This window comes from Castor canadensis, chromosome 6, assembly GCF_047511655.1.
Source record: "Castor canadensis chromosome 6, mCasCan1.hap1v2, whole genome shotgun sequence".
NCBI classification, from domain to species: Eukaryota; Metazoa; Chordata; class Mammalia; order Rodentia; family Castoridae; genus Castor; species Castor canadensis.
The window spans coordinates 27965514-27987600 of record NC_133391.1 but is presented as its reverse complement, the minus strand read 5'-3'; the positions used below and the strand labels follow the sequence as shown (position 1 = coordinate 27987600).

At 40.0% G+C, this 22087-nt stretch overlaps 1 protein-coding gene across 2 annotated transcripts in view; it reads right to left on the bottom strand.

Annotated features, from left to right (window-relative positions):
• The window catches only part of Plbd1 (phospholipase B domain containing 1), a 57708-nt gene that overhangs the window by 10883 nt on the left and 24738 nt on the right, over positions 1–22087 (bottom strand). For both annotated transcript variants that reach the window (XM_020180228.2, XM_074076017.1), the window contains exons 4-6: positions 21117–21255; positions 18086–18226; positions 17592–17736 (exon numbers count right to left, since the gene is read on the bottom strand). In XM_020180228.2, coding sequence (XP_020035817.1) covers positions 17592–17736; positions 18086–18226; positions 21117–21255 — 425 coding nt within the window. The remainder of the gene's footprint in view (positions 1–17591; positions 17737–18085; positions 18227–21116; positions 21256–22087) is intronic.

Sequence of the window (22087 nt, the reverse complement as noted above, 5' to 3'; positions counted from 1 at the left end):
CATAAAAAGTTTTGTGGGGAAACAGTAGGAGTTGGGGAGGGGAACGAGAGAGGGTGATGCATGGTGAATATGTTCTAAGTACATTGTACATGTGTAAGAAAATGCCATGATATTTTTAGTTGCCATTACCTTGTAAAAGAAAAAACAAAATTCTAAAGAAGGAAAAGTAAAAATTGTGTATATTTATGGAGTGCAGCATAATATTTTAATAAATGTGTACATCATGAATGGCTAAATCAAGTTAACATATGTATAAACATATGTATTACTTAATACTCTTCTTAACATTAACTCTTTTTTTCAAACCTAAAACACTTAGCCTTTATCACATATATTAACTTGTAAGGAACCATGAGTTCAAAGTTTTTGATTTTCTCCCTAAAACACATTCAAACAAATGCATTTTGCAATTGTTTGTAATATGCAAAAAAAAAACTTGTCCATGTTCCAACTAAAATCACCTCACCACTATGACGCATGCCACTGAGCATCTGTTCTGGGCCTGGAATGGGATAGAAAGGGTGGGTTCAATACAGGGGCTACCTCAGGCTAAAGACTGAAAAGCATGGATTGTGGCTCAGAAGGTCTGCAGTTTAGTTTCCTGCACTGCCCCTAACAAATTTGGCAGTTCTCATTTTGCCTCTCTGATCCTCTTCCCTTTCTCTGGCGTTAAGTGATGTCACAATCTAAGTTGAATTTCTGAGAAGGAAAGTTATGTGATGAGAGAAGTATCCAACTAATCTAATGGGCTTCTCTACTGCTGCTGTTAGGCTTCACAGAGGTTTGTGTAAACTAAAGAGTGTTGCACACTCCAGGTGGTACAATGCTTGATGGCACCCTAATAACGAACCTCTCTGGGAAGATGCAGCCTGGACACAGGGTATATAGTTTGACAGAGTGTGGGGCAATTTCCAATAACTATTTATTCATTTCTTAGACTGGGATTCTTTCACACTGTTCAATCCATACAGCCATGCTTGGCAGCCTTAAGCAAGCTGTCTAGGAGAAAAACCTGTGTTTCTGGTTTGGTAAGTTTGCTAGTTCACTCCTTTACTGTAGTAGCCTTCCTGGACACAAGAGGGCAGGCGTTCTTTAATATATGTTAAGTGAATAAATAATATAAATGTTTAAGGTATTGTTTCTCATCTTAGAGCAAAACTCTTTTATTAAACACATTAGGAGATGGAAAAATCCAGACAGCCCAGAGTTCTGGAGCAAAAATTAAAAAAAATAAACCAGTTCTGAACTGGTTTACAAAAACTTCAGTTGAGATCACCAATTCTGTTTTTTAGAAATTAAGATAATAAAAAGCCCAGAGAGGTGACAAAGTCCTGACACATGCCTATAAGAGAAACAAGTGTTCTTTGACACTGTAAAATAATATTGTTGCTCGTATCTGTCATTAGCAGCTTGAAAGGAAGATGGTTAGAGATTAGGAGAAAGTGAAACACTCTGGTGTTTTATGAATGCCAGTCTCTAAGTAAGATCTCATAGTATGCTTCTTGCTGAATTTAATTAAGAAATAAAAAGGAACTGTTTTGGTCAATAACGCATACATTAAGACTTATAAAAATACTTTGATCATAAAAAGAAACAGTAACCATTACCCCCAGATGCCATAAAACTATTGCTTAGTGCAGCCCATGAAGTCATTAGGTATATTTGTTACATGCCCATCTGTACAGTGCAATCATCAGCTGCTTCAAAGCCCAGAGAGCGCAGACCAAGCCCAGGCCTTCCTTTTGGAAGAGCGGAACCAGTGTTGCAAGGCCATGGACAATGAAAACATCCAGTAGTGCTTCCATATCCTTGGTTTCACTCTCCTAGTTTTTGATTACCGACAGTCAACTGTGGTCTGAAAACACTAAATAGAATATTCCAGGAATAGATAATTCATAACTTTATTACACTACGTCCTTACAGTTTTTCTAATTAATAGTATTGTTAATCTCTTACTGAGCCTAATTTACATTAAAACTTTATCATTATTTATGATAAATTAAACCGTATCATAGTTATATGTGATAGGGCTAGAGGTGTGGCTCAAGTGGCAGTGCACTTGCTTAACAAACAGAAGGCCCTGGGTTCAAACACCAGTAACACCAAAAAACAAAAACAAACAGCCAACCAACCAGAGTAAGTATGGGGTTCAATATTATCTGCGGATTCAAGCATCCACTGGGGATTTTGGAATATACCTCCCATGGACAAGGGAGACTACTGTACAACTCAGGACCCTCATGGGGTCATGACTGTATTTCTTCCTGGCTCCCTCTGTCCATATTCTCTGCAATGTGACTTTGCCATAACGTTGGGGGCTAAGGAAGTGGTTCAAGTGGTACAGTGCTTGCCCCACAAGCTCAAGGACCTGAGTTCAAACCCCAGTACCTCTTAAAAAAAGGGGAAAAAAAAAAAAGAAGTGTTGTCATTTTCCTCAACTCTCAAATCTGGGCTAGATTTGGAATTTGCTCAGGTAACACAATCTGCCAGTTCTGAGTCAAGGCCTTGGGGAATCTGCTGACTCTTGTAACCCTGCATTGTCTTGTAAACAAGCCTAGCCTAGCCTGGTTTCTAAGATGGAAGACTCTGTTGAAGGACCCCCCCCCCCAGACACCTCAGCCAACCCTAAACATATGAGAGAGTTCACCCAAGGTCAGCAGAGCTGCCTACCAACCCACAATCAAACACGGATGCACGAATATGCCCCACTGAGATGCTTACAAAAAAACCACTCAGCTGATCTGTGAACTCAAAAAGCAGTAACAATCATTTATTGCTTCCAGTCAAAGTTGTGGGGCTATTTTTCTATGCAGCCGTTGCTAACTAATACAGTAATAGCAATTCAATTCTACAGAACATTTTGCTTTGGTTGTCTTGTTATCATTTCATTTTAACACAGATGGATGTGACATGTTGGGAACTCACATTTCCTCCTTTTTGTTAAAGTGACAACTTTGTATCATACTTAGCCTTTTTGCTCAGCCTCTTTCTGCTGCTGAGGAGGGACAGTATCATCTCTGGGAATTGTGGAAAGTACTGCACTGCCCTTACTGTCTGATTTCTTTAAGCCAGTCTGACAGTCAGTCAGCAAATTAAACATCTGTCATATGCCCAATGCTGTACAATTCTGTGCAGCCCAGAGACTGTCAGAATTTCATCAGGAGCTTTTACAAAAGGCTAGTGCCCAGGTGCCCCCCCCCCACCCCCATCCCCTACCCCCGCTGAGTCTCCATCAGACCCTGGCTCTAAGGTTTCTGTCTGCAGCAGGAAAACATTCTGCTAACTCATTTCAAAAAAAGGAAGCCTGTGGGCTCCCTGCCATTTCAGGACACAGTATAACTCAGCCCTTTATTTTTTGGACTCCACAATGGTTTTAGCCTTCCCCACCCCTTATAGATGACATTTGCTTCCTTGCCTGCCAAAATCCTAATTGTTGACAATCAACTTCTCCTCCTTCTGCTGGTTATTCTTCAACCAAGCAAGTAGTCAAAGAACACATTTTTGCTTAATCTTGAAGTAGTGAGGTTGTTCGTGCAGTATTCTGCCTTTATTGTGAAGTCTGAGTGTCTTCATAAAGGAATGAGTATGTCTCTTAAAGTTTTTAAATATAAAGAAAGTATGTTTGCACTTAATCAATCCTCTGTATTTTTCTTCAAAAATAAATTATTTTAAGTCAGGCACTGGTGGCTCACATCTATAGTCCTAGCTACTTGGAAGACTGAGATCAGGAGGAGCACAGTTCTGGGCCAGCTGGAGTTAGAAAGTTTGTGAGACCCCAAATCAGTGGAAAAAACTTGGGCATGGTGACATGCACCTGTCATTCTAGCAACAATGAAATGCTTAAAATAGGAAGATTGTGTGGTCCAGACCAGCCTGGGCAAAAAGCAAGACCCTATCTCCAAAATAACCAGAGCAAAAAGGGCTAGAGGTGTGGCTCAAATAGTAAAGCATTTGCCTAGCTAAGTGCAAAGCCCTCAGTTCAAACCTCAGTACCACGAATAAAACAAAACAAAAAAACCCTTAATTTCAATAATGTTACTTATTTATCCTCTTTTTTTCTTAATACCACAGCATGTGAGCTCCGTCAATGGAGGAATTTTTCTTTCTTGTTAACTGGTGCTTGTTCACTTCAGCACAAAGAAAAGGATTTGACACACAGTAGATGTTCAATAAACAGTTGTGAAATCTAAGGCAGGAAAAGCAGAGAGTGGTGACTAATGTTTACTGTTACTGGATACCTTGCTTTTGAAGAGTAGATGCTATCACTTGATCTTCACAATGAGAGCTTAGATGAGCCATTTAAACCATTCAAAGCTAATAAAAGCATGTCAGGAATAAACCCAAGACTGACTCTGAACTCTATATGCACACCTGACAGATGTGATGGGGGCAGGTATGTAGTTGCACAAAGAAAGACGATACTTATTCAGTACACTCTATGACACAGTGCATCAGGAACAAGACTGAGTCATGAGGAGTTGCATGTTTAGACAAGGTGAAGATGCAGAAACCATACGACCAGTTAATCAAGGAAAGTGTGGAAAATGAGGTGGGATTTCTGGAAAAAACAGAAGAGAGGAAGCTTCCTTTTTGCTTCCTGGCAAAAGATGCTTAAGACAGCTATGACTTGACAAAAGACATCATTGTCCTGTGATGGTGCCAAAGGGGATGTAAACTGCAAAAGAAAGACACTAAAGGCAGAAAGGAAGTGCTTTGAAACTTATCTGTGAGCCTTCGGAATATGTGACTAGCTCTACTACAATTTGTTTCCTTCCCTTCGTTCTAGTTTTCCAAAGTAGAGAATGTGAATTCTGGTTCACACTCACTCATTAGTTATTATATATCTATTTCCCATTTATAACCAAAGTCTCTAAGATCAAAGAGGTAAAATGAAATTGTTAAAAATAATTAAAGTACATTAAAATGTTTACATTGTACACTTTTAAATAGATAATTTTATAACCTAGGAAAGTAATCTGGAAATTAACTTCTGAGCTATAAAGATGTGATTAAATTTTCCTGGGCTTGTAGCCTGTTCTTTCATCTTTGTGTGTTCCTTCTTTCAAGTACATGATCTTCAAATCAGAAAAGTTGGAGCAAAGTTTTTACTACCTGGACCACAGGGCTGCCATAGTCTCAAAGATGGGATCAAGACCCAGTCTGCTAGAATCATATTGGTGCTTGTTACAAATACCCAGCTTGGGAATAAGAAATAAGAATGTCTATGGATGACACTGTGGCATCTGCACTTTTAGCAGGTTCGATATTCATGTGTGTGTGTGTGTGTGTGTGTGTAGACAGCATACCTGGACACGATGCAAAAAACACACACATGCTTGGTGAAACACACTATGTGCATGCAAGAGAAAATCACTTAGATAATTAAGCTTGAAGCTCAGCCTCACAAGCATGTCATTACTGGAATCCTCAATTAAAAACACTTTGAATAAGTTCCAACTTTTGTTCCCGAAAGAGCACCACCCACCTGGCTTGGCAGGAGGTCCTTTGAGCTCCTGGCTCTTTTACATTTAACTTAAATGCACACTGAACCATTTCTGAAAAGAAATGAGTATCTGTAGTAGATATGTGTGTGAACACAGTCCTCAGCTGCTGAGTTGGGTAGCCTTGACCTATTTACGTGACCTATTTAATTTCTTTGAACCTCTTTCTTTGAAGAATGAAAATGATATACACTTTTTGCATGAAAGCTAAATGATATAATACATACCAAATGTTTAAGACAGTGTCAATCACAAGTCAGACACATAGTAGAAAATAAACAAATATTAAAGATTTTTGTTTTCCTTTTATTTGATAAGAAGTTGAGCAACAAATAAATTTATACTAATTTATTAAAAACCCGAGTGCTGCCTAATTCCCGTAAAGATAGACAAGTCTATTCACATCATTTATCATCAGAGTGGCTATAAAGGATCAGCATTAGGATACAGTTCCTCACCTATAATGCCAGCACTCAGGAAGCTGAGGGAGGAGGATCATGAGTTCAAGGCCAGTCTGGGCCACATAGTGAAACAGTTTAAAAAAAAAAGATATAATTCCTTGGCTGAACATACATGTTTGCATTTGAAATGCTTTGTTAATAGTTCGTGGACATAGTTGACTCTTGTTTTCCAATCAAGGATATGTAATCGTGGGTACGTGACTAGAAAACACTGAAGTCACAGTAGAAGCTCTGATCTTTTAGGTAGTCCGTCTCCTCCCTTTTTCTTTATCTCCCCTTTTTCTTCCTTATAACCCTCACCATGTCCACATCACAGTGGGTCACCCATATTTTGTCTGCCTATCTCCTTCCTGTCAACTCCCCACCCTACTTCTACAATTTGCCCCCAAATGTTCACCTATTGGAAGCTGGGTCCCCTTTGTAATATGATGCAGTGGTGGGACTTTCAAGAGTTAGGACCTTGTAGGAGGTTGATTGGATCACAACTACTCTTGCAAAGAGATTAATACTGGTCTTGTGGCATGGGTAAGGGCTCACTGGAGTGAGTTAATTCACACAAGAATGGGTTGTGAAAGGACGAGAAAGTTTGGCTTTTCTTTGTTTTTTCCTTCACCATATGACCTCTTTCTCACACATACTCCTGCCATGTAATGCCATCCACTATGAGACACTCACAAGAAACCAATGCTGGGCCATACTGTTAGACTTCCAGAACTGTGAGCTGAATAAACCTCTTTTTTATAAGATTCCCAGTCTCAGATATTTTGTTACAGCAGCACAAAATGGTATAAGGCACTCCTTATTTTTGTCCATCTGTTTCTCTTTCCTTCCATAAATATTTAGTCAATGATTGCAATATGCAAGGCTCTGTCCTGGCCCTGGCAACAAAGACACAGACACTGGACATGTGGCCTAAAGAAATGATGCACAGGGTTTCTGAGGTACTCAAAGGAGGGTAACTTAACCTGAAGTTTAGTGAAGTGTCTAAAAGGAGCTCTTGTGCTATTTCTTCTTAATATAGAAAGCACTAGGGCAATATGTATTAAGAAGTAATAAGAAAACTCATACCAAGGGTGAATATTCCAATAATGGCAGCATGATTAAATTGAGTCATTTCCTTCACAAATGACAATTATGAAAAACAAAACTGTTAAATTATTTAAAACAATTATTGAAAGGTACAAGATGATGACCCAAATCAGGGCGGTACTGGACACTGGGGCATTACTGGTGGAGAATGAATATGAGTCTTCATTACTTTAGTGCATTCCCCACCCTGATCTCACTGAGATGCGGTACCCAAAATTCAAACATAGAAGTTCTAACTCCTAGTGCCTTAGCATGTGCCTGTGTTTAGAGATAGGGTCTTGAAACAGGAAACTAAAGTTAACTGAGGTCATATGAATCAGCCTTAATCCGATAAGACTAAGGTCCTTATAAGAGGAAGAGATGTCAGGGAGATGCACCCAGCTGAAGGACCATGTAAGGACACCGCAAGACAGCAGCCATCTGCAAGTCCAAGACAGGCCTCAGGACAAACCAAACCAACCTTGATCTTGGACCTTCAGCTTCTAGAATGATGGGAAAATAAAGTTCTATAAAACTACCCAATCTATAGAACTTTGTTAAGGCAGTCTTAACAAACTAATAAATCTCCCATCCCCAACTCTAGTGGTGGAAAGCTAGCCATAATTTGTTGGAAATGGAAGATGCAAAAGTTCAGTGCTGCAAAACAGTTGGAAATTTGTGGGGGAAATTTGGAAGTAAGACCCCCATAGAAGAGCAGAGACCCAAAACTTGAATATAAACTCTGCCCAACTCTGTGGTTAACTATTCACTATGCATGAGTGAGAGAGATGCCAGGGAGCCCAGGGGAAAACAGAAAGAAGTGAGGAATTTTCCTTTGTAAGTAAAAAACACTGAGCAGAGACCTTGGAGGCTGCTGCACATTGTGATGGAGACACATTTCAAAGTTTGAGTACAAGAGCGGTAACTGCCTACTATTAAAAAAAATAGTTTTCAAAAAGCCAAAATCCAAAATCACTTTATGTTCAAATTTCAAACCAAAATTACTAGATACTAAAGGAAACAGGAAAGCATGATCCATGGCTTAAAAACTATCAGAAACTCTAAGTAGCCTAAAATTGAATTTTTAAAGTATTTATTTATTTATATTTTGGAAGCACTGGAGTTTGAACTCATGGCTTCACACTTGCTAGACAGGCGCTCTACCACTTGAGCCACTCCCCCAGCCTTAAATTTAACTGACAAAGACATAAGACTTCCTTTAAAAAGGGAAGTATGGCAGCTAGTGTTATCAAGCAGAGAGAGAGAAAGAGACAGAGAGAGAGAGAGGGAGAGAGAGAGAGAGAGAGAGAGAGAGAGAGAGAGAGAGAGAGAGAACACTCTAGACTTGAAAAGTATAATAACTGAAATGAAAAATATTCACTGTATGGTTCAAAAGTAAATTTGAGATAGCAGAAGAATCAGCTAACTCAAAGATAAATAGAAATCACCCAATCTGAAGAATAGAGAGAAAAAACTGAACAAAGCCTAAAACTGACCTGCCTGTGAGAAAATCTTTAGCATTTGACAGATAATTGATTGGAATCCCAGAGGGAGAGGAGAAAGGAAGTAAAAAACAATATTTGAAGTTGTAACTGCTGAAACACCCTTAGATTTAATGAAAAATATTAATTTATAAATCCTGTAAGGTCAACAAATCCTATGCAGAATAAACCCAAAGTAAATAGGTTTATTCCACGACAAGATTCCTCTATTTTTAGCTGGTCATTGCTGGCTCATGGCTATAATTCTAGCTACTCGAGAGGCTAAGATCAGGAGGATCAGTTTGAGACCACTTCAAGCAGAAAGTTCATGAGACCCCATCTTAACAAATAGCTGGGTGTAGTGGCACATACCTTTCATCTCAAGGTATGTGGGAGGCTGAGATTGAAAGGACTGTGGTCTCAGGTCAGCCTGTGCAATAAAAGTTTGTGAGACCCCACCTCAACAGAGAAAAGCTGAGTGTGCTGGTGCATGTCTGTCTTCCCAAAAAGAATGAAAAACAAAAAATAGGGGGATCGTGGTCCAAGCTGGCCTGTGCAAAAAGTGAGAACCTATCTCCAAAATAAACAGAGCAAAAAGTACTGGAGGTGTGGTTCAGGCTGTAGAATGCTTGTGGTATCCCAGTACTACCAAACTTTTAAACACATTTTTAGTAGGCATAATTAAATATTAACCTTATGCAAATTGTGATGGGTTACAGGTTAAATCTCTGAGAAAGCAAGCAACAAAACAATGCAAAGAAGTATAGCTAGAAAGCCAACTGATGTCTTAAAATGTAGAATTTTTTAATAACACAGTTAATAAAATATTTAACACAAAAGAAGATAGGAAAAGAGGAATAGAGAAACAAAACAGACGAAATACAAATGGGGGACCTAAATTCAAATGTGTAATATTTACATTAAATATAAATGGGCCAAACACTCCCATCCAAAATTAAAGACTGTTAAATTTATATCTTTATTTGCTCTTAATAGAAAGATCAAAATCAATTATCTAAGCTTCTACATTAAACTAGAAATAACTGCAAATTAAATGCAAAATAGAAGACAATGACAAAAATGGAAATAATGAAGAAGAAAAATGGATAATCAGAAATAAATCAACAGGACCAAAATCTTTTTTAGAAATTATCAATAAAATTAATACTGTTCAAGACAGGCAGATCAAAAAAAAAAAAAAAGGATGGGGACATAATGTCATGAATTTGATAAAGGGGCTTTAACCAAGAAAAAGTCAGGCACTGGTGGTTCATGCTACTCAGAAGGCAGAGATTTGGGAGGACTGTGGCTCAAAGCCAGCCTGGACAAATTTTTCATGAGACCCTATCTTGAAAATGCCTACTGCAAAAAAGGTCAGGCAGAGTGGCTTAAGTGGTAGAGCACCTGCTCAGCAAGTATAAGGCCCTGAGTTCAAACCCCAGCACCGCCTGCCCCCTCCAAAAAAAAAAAAAGAGGTCAAGAAAAATTTTATAAATAACTACACATAAAACTTAGAAGAACTGGACAAATTTCTTGAAAGACACACATTTTCAAAACGATTCAAGAATTAGAAAAGTAGATGGTGTATCAATGAAAGAAACTAAATTTCTAATTAAGAACAAAAACTCTGTCCAGATGGCTTCACTGGTGAATTCTTTTAAACACTTAAGGAAACTGGATGTGGTGTTATATGTAAGGCCTCAGGAGGTTGAGGCAGGAGGATTAAAAGTTCAAGGCCAGCCTGGGCTACTTGATGAGACCCTGTCTCAAAAATACAAAACAAAACAAAACAAAAATGGTGAGTCCTAACTTTTTCCCCTTTAGATTGGGCTGGTCATAATAACTTACTTCTCCTGAATAGAATTTGGTGGAAGTGACAGCATGTGAATTCTGAGACTAGGTCATAATAGACTTTTTACTGGCTTGTTCTTTGGGCTTACTTGGTCCAGTGGAAGCTGGGCACCTAGTCGTAAGAACACTTAAGCAATTCTGAGAAGCTCAGGTGAGGAAGAATAATTTGGCAGCCTCACCTTAAGTGAGTGTCCTGATAAACGATAGCAATCTCAGCCCTCAGCCCCTCATTGGGTCTTTGAGTCTTTTCACTGAGGCCCCAGACACAGTGCAGTAAAGACCCATCCAGACTGCAGATTGTCATTGTTTTAAGCCACTAATTTTTAGGGTAAGTCATTATATAGCAATAGATATCTAATACATATGGACAAGCATTGAGCAGTTGGGAAAAGCCTCAAAATCATTTTCAATGATTTCAGTGTGGATGGTCCGGCACTGATGGCTTGTTCTGTATGGTGACCTTGATGGGAGGTAGTGGAACCTTTGGGTCTAGCAGGAATTCTTTGGGTCTTTGAGGGAAAACCCTTAGTTCTTGTGGGACCACTCAGTAGTTCTCACGAGAAGGTTGTTACAAGAAGAACAAGCCTGGTCCTGTCCTCCTCTTATCTCTGCTCCTGACTTGAGAATAACAGCTGAAGACACACTCACCACAGCTGTTCACCGCGTGTAGTGCTGTTGTACTAATGTCATGCCCTTGGACTCCAAAACTGTGAGCCCAAATAAACTTTTACTTTGGTGATATTGGGGTTTGAACTCAGGGCCTCACACTTGCTAGGCAGGTGCTCTACCCTTTGAGCCACTTCACCAGCAACTTACATCCCCTTCTGGAACTAAGACTGGTGGGGATGGCAGCACTACCTAAATCAACCTCTCTGGCACAAAAAAGCACCTACACGGGCCCTTGCCCCCTAGCTCCTGTCCTGGGGGTACTTTCCTGCTACCCAAGCAGCAGAAGTTGCTCTGGGACTCAAGCCTACAGTGTAGTTCTGGGAGAGAGCCCAAGACTTGGCCTCAGTGTTATTTTTGGCTGGCTGGTGCATGACCAAGCTTTCAGACAGCGGTAACATGATGACCTGAAGTAGCTCTTACGTCAGACAGAGCACATGCTCAGGGCACTAGGCTAGTGACAGTCACTTCTTGCCCTTGGGCTCTAGCATGTAGGTGGTGGGCTCCACATGGGTTTTCTTCTTTTTCTTTGTCTGTTCTCAGTGCAGTGTCACTCCCTCCCCTTCTACTGCTCCTGAGGGAGGTGACAGAGAACTTCACTCTGTGAGCCTTCCTCCAGGAAGCCTGGGCCCAAGCCTTCGGAGGCTTTACCTTCAGGTGATGAGGTGACTTCCTGCTCTAATTGGTCAGTCTTAAAAATGGATGAATTTTCCTAGTACAACTGGGACAACTTTTCCAGTTCTGCCCACAGGCATCTTACCTATGTCACCCACTGGTGGTGGCAAGTGGAAGGTGGGGAAGTGGTGAGCATGGAAAAAAATCTCATTCTAGGAAGGCAGTAATTGCAGCGTACAGACTGTCAGACAAGATGTCGTTGGCAAACATGCTGATCTATGCTTTCACTGTAGAATTCTGAAAGTAACCTCAGTAGTTAGAAAACGAACCATCATGCACATTTTTCGCAGCACTCTTGGAACGACTGGCGTGTGGTCATCGTTCACAAAGCATCATGAGACAGTCATTAGAGGCCACTTGCTCGAATGCACAGTCCGTAAGAAATGGTGCTGGAGAACTGCAGAGGCAAGGTCTATGCTTCACAAATAGGTTCTGAAGAGTGAAGGCTCTTGGGGCTGGAGGCGTGGCTTAAGTGGTAGAGTGCCAGCCTAGCAAGCTCAAGGCTCTGAGTTCAAAACCCTAGCACCTCCCAAAGAGTGAGGGTTTTTTTTTTTTTTTGGTAGGTCTGAGGTTTGAACTCAGGTCTTTTTGCTTGCAAAGCAGGCACTCTACCATGTGAGCCACACCTCCAGTCCGGCAGTCCGGCTAGAGTGAGGGTTTTGTGAGTAACAACATTGCTAACTTTTTTTCTCATGGCAAGGAGAGACAGGAAATTAGTAAGAAACAATGTATTTGGTAATAAATAATAAGTGGTACATGGGCACTATATAGAATTTGTCATGTGACAGTAGATCGAGATAAATATATTAGTAGCTTTCTCTGCTCACTATTCTAAATCTTCATTGATAAATTACTATACCTAATATTGGTCCAGGAATTTTGTAATAAACTTTTTTTTTTTTTTGGTGGTACTAGGGTTTGAACTTAGGGCTTCATGCTCGCTAGGCAGACACTCTATCACTTGAGCCACACTTCAAGCCCTATAATAAACTTTTTAATCAAGTTGTTTATAACAGGCAGTTGTCCTGCAAGTAAATATTTGCCCAAGACACTGGAAACCTTTGAGGAATTGACCCTTGGACAAACTTGTTCTAGAAGCTTTCTGTTTCTCACAAGAACGGTTGTGAACAGTTGTGGTCTTGTTTTGCCCAACTTCCAACAAGGCTATAGAAGACATAAGCCTCCATCTCCATTTTTACGGAGTTAACTGTGGCTCTGGTGAACACAGCATGAGGCTGGCGTTGGTTTGGGTGTACTGGAGGCAGCGAATTCTTCTGTAATACTGATGAGTATAGTATAAAGGATCTCTGTTGCTCCTTCTCTTCTTCTATGCTGGACTACAATTTTGCAAGTATTTTTCAGAGAATTTTTATTGTTCTTGTTTTTGCTTTTTGAGGCAGGGTCTCACTATGTAGCAGACTGGCCTTGAATTTGCAAGCCTCCTGCCTTAGTCCCTGGAAGCTGGGATTACAAATGTGTGCCACCAAACTTGACTCTGACAGTTCTTTGGTTATTATCTGTTAAGGATTCTGGTTAGGGCAGGCAGCACACGGAACACTGTGATGTGCTACAGTAATTTAGAGATTGTTTTCAACATTTTGTTTTCTTCTTGAAGATGGAGACCAATCTTCTATCCACTGACCAACCATTTGTAAAACATTATGGTGATTTGAGTCTTACACAAATCACATTTTATTGTTACTGGCTTTTTTTGTAAACACCCTTTTGAAAGTTTTTTAATTTTTTTTTTTTTTTTTTGTCAAATATGGTTAAGGCACTGTTACTGATAAGCCTTTGGAAGCACCCTTTTGCAAGGTACTTTGGCTCAACAGAAAACCAATGGCTATAACTACCTCTTCCACCCAGGTCAGTTTCCACCTAGGTCAGGGAGGCAGGGCAATTCAGCCCATCAGAAGAGCTGTGATTGGTCCAAACACAGTCTTTCATTTGCATAATGAGCATACCATGTTTGACACAAACATGAGAGGACTGTTGTGACTGATGCAGACAAACCCTGCCCTCCCCCACTTGCCTTTCTGGCTATATGAACAGGCTGCTCAACTCACTTTGTGAGCAGTTGGAACAGACTCTCCACGCTGCCCCCTAGTGTTGCAACATGTCATTGTTTTTTACTTGACTTTCTCACAGGAATGCAAATTTTGTGAGGAGGGATTGTATCTTTCTTGCTCTCTGTCATAAATCCTTTGCCCAGTACAATTTAACTGAAAATTGTTGGTGAATAAATAAATTATATAGTATTTGCAACTTCATGAAGTAAGCATTAATCTCATTTTAGATTGAGAAAACTGAGGCTCACCATGTTAAAGCAGCAGGACTTCATATGGTGAGGTACTATTTAACAGATGTCATGCTTTGTTGTCTTTACTGTTAGATAACTCAAAAAAAAGTATGTCTGTCTTGAAGTTATAGTGGTTTTTTGTTTTGTTTTGTTTTGGTTTGGTTTTTTTCTTTCCAAGACAGAGTCTCTCTATGCAGCCCAGGCTGGCCTCAAACTCATGATCCTTCCTGGGGATTTAGAGGTATGCAGCACCCATTAGACGTTCTGGTGTTTTTCATGGGACTCATCTTGATGGCTGCTTTAAAAAATATGCCAGGAGAGCACAATATGGCTAGAACATACGAAATCTTATAACTACCTGAATGTCAGTGTGATGGCAGCTGTACCATCTTAGTTGTCAATTTAAATAAGCACATCAAGCAGGTCATGAATGTTTTATAAGTTGGTATGTTCTGATTCAGGAATTTTTTTTTGGTGGTACCAGGATTTGAACTCCAGGCCTTGGAGGCCTTTATCACTTGAACTATAGCCTTAATCCTCTTTTTAAAAACTGCTTTTTTGTATAATTTTAATGTAAATATAACAATTGTTCTCTTAACACAAAATATTTGCTTATCTCCTAATAACTTCATTTCCATTCTTTTTCCAGCTTTATTGTGGTATAATTAATATATAAAAAATTGTGTATATTGAAGGGTTACAACATAATATTCTGATACACATTGTGAAATGATTACCACAGCCAAGCTAATTAACATATGCATCACCTCACATAGTTACCTGTGTGTGGGGGTGGGGAATACCTAACATATCCTGTTAGCAAATTCAACTGTTGACTCAGAATTTTTTTTCTTTTTCTTGTGAGACTGATTTGAACTCAAGGCTTTGTACTTGCAAAGCAGGTGTTCTACTGCTTGAGTAGTCTCTACTTCATTTTGCTCTGGTTATTTTAGAGATGGGCTCTTGTGAACTATTTGCCCAGCTAGCCTTGAACCTTGATCTTCCTGATCTCAGCCTCCCAGGCAGCTAGAATAACAAGTGTGAGTCACTAGCACTGGGTGTTAACTCAGAAATTCTTAATACTCTTGCCCAGATCCTGAAGTGTTTCAGACCTCATCCTGTTTGATACAAAAATAACATTCTACTCTATCCCACTCAACCTGCACCACAGAAAAGAAAACAAATCACCCAACTTTGTTCAGGCTCAGCAGAGCACCTAGTGTGAGCTTCAAGGGAGCTTACTTCCATGGCCACTGGATGAATCCAGCATGGCAGATTTCTTAATCAACCAGTTTGCAACATCAGTCAGGCTTCACATGCTGTGTTTTTTGTTGAGAAAGAAAGCTATCTATTTGAGAGAATATATAAATCACATAGTTCTCCAGCTCCTGTAAGAACACCGGGGGATAAAATGTCTTTTGTTCTCTTGCAATTTCAATTGTTCTAAAAAGCTCTCTATATTATTTATCCATGTTATCTACCTGTTCTTTTTTTTTTATTTTTATTTTTTTGGAGGTACTGGGACTTGAATTCAGAGGCTTGAGCTTGCTAGGCAGGTACTCTACATTGGGATCATACCCCCAGCCCTTTTTGCTGTAGGTATTTTTCAAACAGGTTCTCACATTTATGCCCAGGCTGGCCTGGACCACAGTCCTCCTATTTATGCTTCCCTCATAGCTGGGATGACAGGTGTTTACCTCCACACCCAGCTTTTTACTGGTTGAGATGGGGTCTTGCTAACTTTTGCCCTGGTGGTGTTGAGCCATGATCCTCTGAATTTCTTCCTCCCCAAAAACTAGGGTAAAAGGCATAAGCCACCATGACTGACTGTTTTTTTTTTTTTTTATTTTTGGTGGTACTGGGGTTTGAATTTAGATCTCACACTTGCTAAGTAGACACTCTACCACTTGAGCCACTCTGCCAGCCCTGCTTTGTGTTAGGCATTTTTGAGATAGGGTCTTTCTTGCAAACTATTTACCCGGGCCGGCTTTTAACTGTGATCCTCCTGATCTCACCTCCTGAGCAGCTAGAATTACAAGCATGAGCACCAGCACCTGGCTGTTCTTGAAGACTATATATGGAAATGTTAACAGGGTCATAAATTTCATAGGAAACTCTCCCATATTCTCCTCCATCACTACGCCCTCCAGGACTGTAATAGAGAACACCATACTCATAGAGATTTCAGCAGTGCAGGAACATCTGAGTGTTGTATTTTATCATATAAGAATATTTGACTGGCCTCAGTCTCTTGCTGTCCTTAAATGTCAGTGTCACAGAACAAAAAAGAAGCAAAGTACAGCCTAACAGAGAGGAGTCTGTAGTCCCCTTCAATGTTAAATTAAATTATGCAAAGATAAAAATCAAAGAGGTCTCAAAGGAAGGATCATGTTTCAAGGATGGAAATCCTGGGTTATGCCTCTGGTCAGAATTCATATAAAGTGGAATAAATCAGGAAAAAACAGTCACTCTCACAAAGAGAACCAGATAAGACAGGAGGTTGGTATAACCACATTGTAAGTTATAGATACATCACTAAAGGTCAAAATTCTCCAAACCGCCTCCACAGTGGACTGTTAGGTGTTAAGTGTGTCTCCTTGTCTCTGCTAATAATGGTTCCTGGGGAGATTGCAAGCCTGCAATTGAGAGGGCAATTCCAGCTAGCAGACATCCTTGTTAGATTTACATGGTGAGTTTTGGATTTAAAATCTGTTTTCCTATCTCAAGAAGTTGGAGGATCTGGAAATACCAGTCTCCATGTTCCTGGATGACAGTCAGTGGGGGCTACGCAGACGTCTTCTTCAGTGGGTCATGTTTGCTTCAATGGTTTCCACCTTGTTTTCTTACATCCGCTCCTCTTTATTCACTTACATCCTCTGTCTGCCTCCTTTAGAGAAAGGAGTCTGTAGCCCCTCTTCTATAAAGACTGTCCTCCCATCCATCTCTCCCTGTACTACGTCTAGCCATCATCACTACCCATCTCAAATGTCAACCTCTTTCCCTTCCCCAACAATCAGATGGAATCTTTCTCTCTTTGGAATACTGGTAACATTTGTTACACTTTTGTAGAATATACACTATTCAGTAACATTATTACTTTTACCTGTATCGTATTTTTCTTGACCTCCTGACTATAATGTAAGGATTATAAGTCTACACAGTCATTCATTCATTCATTTAACAAAACTCTACCGAGTACTAGATGCCACACGCTTGGTTAAGTACTGTGGATTTTGCAATGAATGAGAGAAACAGAGCACAGATCCTCAGGGAGATGTGAGAGCAGGATCTGTCCTGAGTGCAGAACCTGGTGTCTTGTAGTTCCTAAGTGCTCAGTTGCCATTTGTTGAAGTGAATTTAGATGCCTATAGTTTACATTTACAAAGCATCTTCTACTTGGCAAATCTATTAACCTACTTGTATTATCTATTAAAAGGATTAAGGCTCTATTTCTTCAAAAGGCACTCTGAAAATCAGAATGCCCTTTTAGCCACAAGGCATTTATTATTTATTGTTCCCTTTGGTTAGCCTTGAATCACCGGGGTGTTGCTTGAAGAAAGCTCTTGGGTGTCCCTCTAAATTTATTTACCTGGGTAACTGCTGAAAGAGAGGCGACTACTGCTGGTGTCTTTGTCCTTGATGTTGAAGTCCCAGTGCTTATATACCCTGAGCATGGCTGCATACGTATACCAGCTTGAGTGAGCAAAAAAGATGTTCTCAAATCCAGGAAGGACCTGTAGGCAGAATCACAGACAGGCACACAGATAACTGACTACAACGTTGTCAATCAGGTAACTGTATTGCTCTCTCTATTATTGGAATACATGCCAAAGAGTTAAACATTAACCTTTAATGTCTCTTCTTCTAACATGCAAAATGGAATGTTGGGAGTGGGGGACACATATAGTATAGGAGGAATGGTGGAAGAAACAGGTTACATTCTGTACCTCCAACTTCTACTGTAGAGGACCCCATGAGTTGCTACATAGCTCCAGCCAGGGCGATGGGATGTGGCAGTACTTGGGTGACATGGAGAAAAGGTCTATGTGGAGCAGGAGAAAGAGGCACTGCTGAATAGCTTACCTTAATAAGAGCAGAACAGTGTCCCATGTCCCATCTCTTAAAAACCTTCATGCTGGGGTTTTTGGTGGGAGAGAGAGAAGGAATGAGATCCAGGAGATCTCCAACAGCATTCAGGAACTGAATCTGGAACATGGTTATGGGCTGGGGAAGGACACAGACTGCATTTAGTGTTGAATTGTGACACAGGCCATTTTCTGGATCTCTTGCTCAAGTTGCATTAAATCACTCACTTGGGAAGGGTCTCTAATAGAACAGATGTGTTGGATTTACTATGACTTCAGAAATGATTTTATGGCATTATAAGAGATGCCTTAGCATATTTTGATTTTGAACATGGCTTCTTAGGGAATAAAACAGCTTTCTGTTTGCATTCCTCTATGGCCAGGCTTCTCAGTCTTGGCACTATTGACATGTTGGGACAGATGATTCTTTCTTTTGGAAGGCTGTGCACTGTAGCTTATCTGCCTTCCACCGCTAAATAGCCATAGCATCCTTCCAGGTTTTTTTCGGCTCTACTGTGGATTGAAGTCGGGGCCTCATGCTTGCTAGGCAAGTGCTCTACCACTTGAACCATGGCCCCAGTCCTCTTTTTTGTTTTCCAGTCAGGGTCTTGTGCTTTTGCCTTGGCTGACATCAGACTAGGATCATCCTACCTCTGCCTCAGTAGTAGCTGGGATTACAGGCGTGAACTAACACACACCCATCGACTAAAAGTGTCTCCTCAAGACATTCGTAAATGTTCTCTGTGGGACAAATCACATCAGCAAAAATTTTAACTAAGACGCTTCTGATTTTGTGTGCTTAATATAGGACTAACAGAATATCATTAACCTTGAAGCAACTGTCAGGTGATATTTGCACAGAAACTTGGTACTACCTGGAGAGTACTGCCTTATTTAATTAACCAGAATAGCCCAATGCATCTATGCACAAATCAGTTGTTAGTAGAGATGGTGGAGAGAGAAATGTCACTTTCACCAAAAACAAAAACAAAAGCAAAAATCCCAACCCAATAATTAATTTATTAAACATTCCCTTGGTTTTGTGTTTTTGAATAAGTAATACATTTGTTATTTAAGATGTAAGAAATCATAGTAAGGTCTTCAGTTGAATGTCTCCTTCTCCTTTTTCTTTTCTTTCTTTTATTTAGATGGGGTCAGGCTGGCTTTGAACTCATGGCCCACCTGCCTCAGCTCTCTAAGTTCTGAGGGTACTTGCAATCAGAACCATGCTAGGCTGTGCTGCCTCTTTTTGTCCTCCATTTGTTTTGTTCCCATTCTTTCTCTAGTTTACCATTTTTACTGACTTCTTTTGTATATCTCCAGAGTTTAAAAAAATTTCATATAAATACTAAAAAACAACCCATACAAATAATAGTGGAAGATAGGCATTCTACCACTGAGCCACACTCCCAGCCCTTTTTACTTAGATGCTTTTCATATAGGGTCTTGCATTTTTGCCTGGGCTGGCCTAGGACTGAGGTTCTCCTATCAGTGCCTCCCACAAAGCTGAGAGTACAGCTGTGTACCACCATGCCTGGATTGTTTTTTGAGATGGGGGCTAACTTTTTTGCCTGGGCTTGCCTCAAATAGCAATGCTCTTGATCTCTGCTTCCCATGTAGCTGGGATTACAGGCCTACATCCCCACACCTGGACTCCACTTATTGCTCATTAGAACTACATCATTCATTCAGCTAGTCCTCTAAGTACTTGACTACTTTCAGTCTTTTGCTAATATAAATTATCCTCAGTTAGTAGGCTAGCACATCTGCCATATTGGATCTTTGCCAGTGTACCTCTGTGATAATACTGGAAGTGGGATCCCTGGCTCAAAAGGGAAATGAGCACATGATTTTGGCACAAAGTGCTGAAGTTCCTGTTCAGAGTGGATATACTACTGTGTACTCTCTCCAGTGTTTTAGGAGAGCATCTTTTTTCTATGGCCTTGCCAATGGGGATACTTTCATACTTTGGAATTCTTGCCAAACTGGTGAAAAAAATAAAAGTATGGCTTTAATTTGCATTTCTAATCTTAAGAGCAAGGCTGAATTCATATGATTAGGAATTGTGTATATCATATGTCTATGAACTTTTTGCATATTTTGCCCTATGTATGTATGCATTTTTGTATCCATGTATGTATGTATACACACATACACATGTATACACACACATATACTCATACATATATAAACATATTGCCCCTAGGAAACAAATTACTCAGGATGATTTTTAGAAGTGTATCAAATGACACCTCAAAGACTTGGTACAGTTTCACCCCAAAATGAATGCACATGTGTTAGTGTGCATCTGTGTCTACGTGGATGTGGTAGTCTGTGGAAAACAAAGCTGGCACACTTGGACATTTTGGCTTAATGAGCTTGTGGTTTAAAGCACTAACACCTCTGTTGGGTTAGTTTAAAAGCCAGTTATGTTCATACCAGACTTTTAAACTTCATCATGAGCATAATATTATGAAAGATTTATGAACACAGAAACAGGTTTTGAGCTTGTGTAAGGTGAGTTAGTTGCTACAATATAACGGATATAACAATGCTTGTCTGCAAGGAATGTATGCTCTAGTCCTCATTTGATATGCCACTAAATTGGAATGTTACTTTCAAAACCATTTTCAAGGCCAGGCGCAGTGGTTCAAGCCTGTAATCCTAGCTACTTGAGAGGCAGAGAGCAGGAGGATCATGGTTCAAGGCTGGGGGGGTGGGTGGGAATAGGGATTGGGGGTGGGGAGTTCCCGAGACCCCATCTCAACCAATGGCTGCAAATAGTGGTACACACCTGTCATCCCAGCTACTGGGGGAAGCATAAATAGGAGAATTGTGGTCCAAGCTAGCCCAAGGAATAAGGTGAGACCCTATTTCAAAAATAACAAATGCAAGAAGGACTGGCTGAGTGGCTCAAGTGGTAGAGCACCTGTCTAGCAAACATAAGGCCCTGAGTCCAAAACTCCAGTACCTCAAAAAAATTCAATATTCTTGTCATATAAATTCTCAGTACTTCTTAAACATCTTACTTTTGTCCCTTCTGCCATGGCCCTCTTCATTGCTCCTGCATACAGCCCGTCCATCTGTGCTATGATGTAGCCAGTGTGTCTCCAAAATGGGTCATCCTTGTAGTCTTTGATGTTCTTCCGGGTCCACTGCTCTTGCTTCCTGGAGGAGATATCAGATTTGCAGGTCTCAAACACTGCTCATCCAAAGTTAAATCAAACCAGCCACTTAGAGATTATATATATATATATATATATATATATATATATACACTCAGACACTTATGCTAGTATAATTAAAATCCCAGATCTTATAACATGCCAGTCACTCAAAAGATTTCAGAGCAAACCTTAAATGAAATTTAATTTATTCCTAGGACTATGAATCGTCTTTTATAGCTTTTTTTGGGCTCTATCTAGAACCAAAACACAAATGTGATCGCAGTCTATGTGTGATACCAAGTCCTAAGAAAGTCAAACACAAACCATTCAAATGTTATCTTCTATAAAATCATAATATCTCAGTAAGTCAACAAAGACAAGCTCACTAATTTTACTTTTTTTTGCTTTTTGGTGGTACTGGGGTTTGAACTCAGGGCCTCATACTTGGTAGGAAGATGCTCTATCACTTGAGTTATTCACCAGTCCTTTTTTGTGATGGGTTTTTTTGAGATAAGAGTCTTGAGAACTATTTGCTGGAGCTGGCTTTGAACGGCAATCCTCCTGATCTCTGTCTCCTGAGTAGCCAGGATTACAGGTGTGAGCCACCAGCCGCCCAACTTAACTTTACTTTTGTATGTAGAAGTTAAACAATAGGTTAGGAAAAAAAACCACCTAAGGACAAGGGGGTTTAATTTATATTCCTGTCATGTCAGTTGTTATTTAGTGCCTCAACGCGTGTGTCCTAGCATACGTCTCAAAAAAAGACTTATTTTTAACAGGCCTTTTCTTCTCCCTTCATTCTGTTCTCTATACTTTATATGGGATGATTAGTT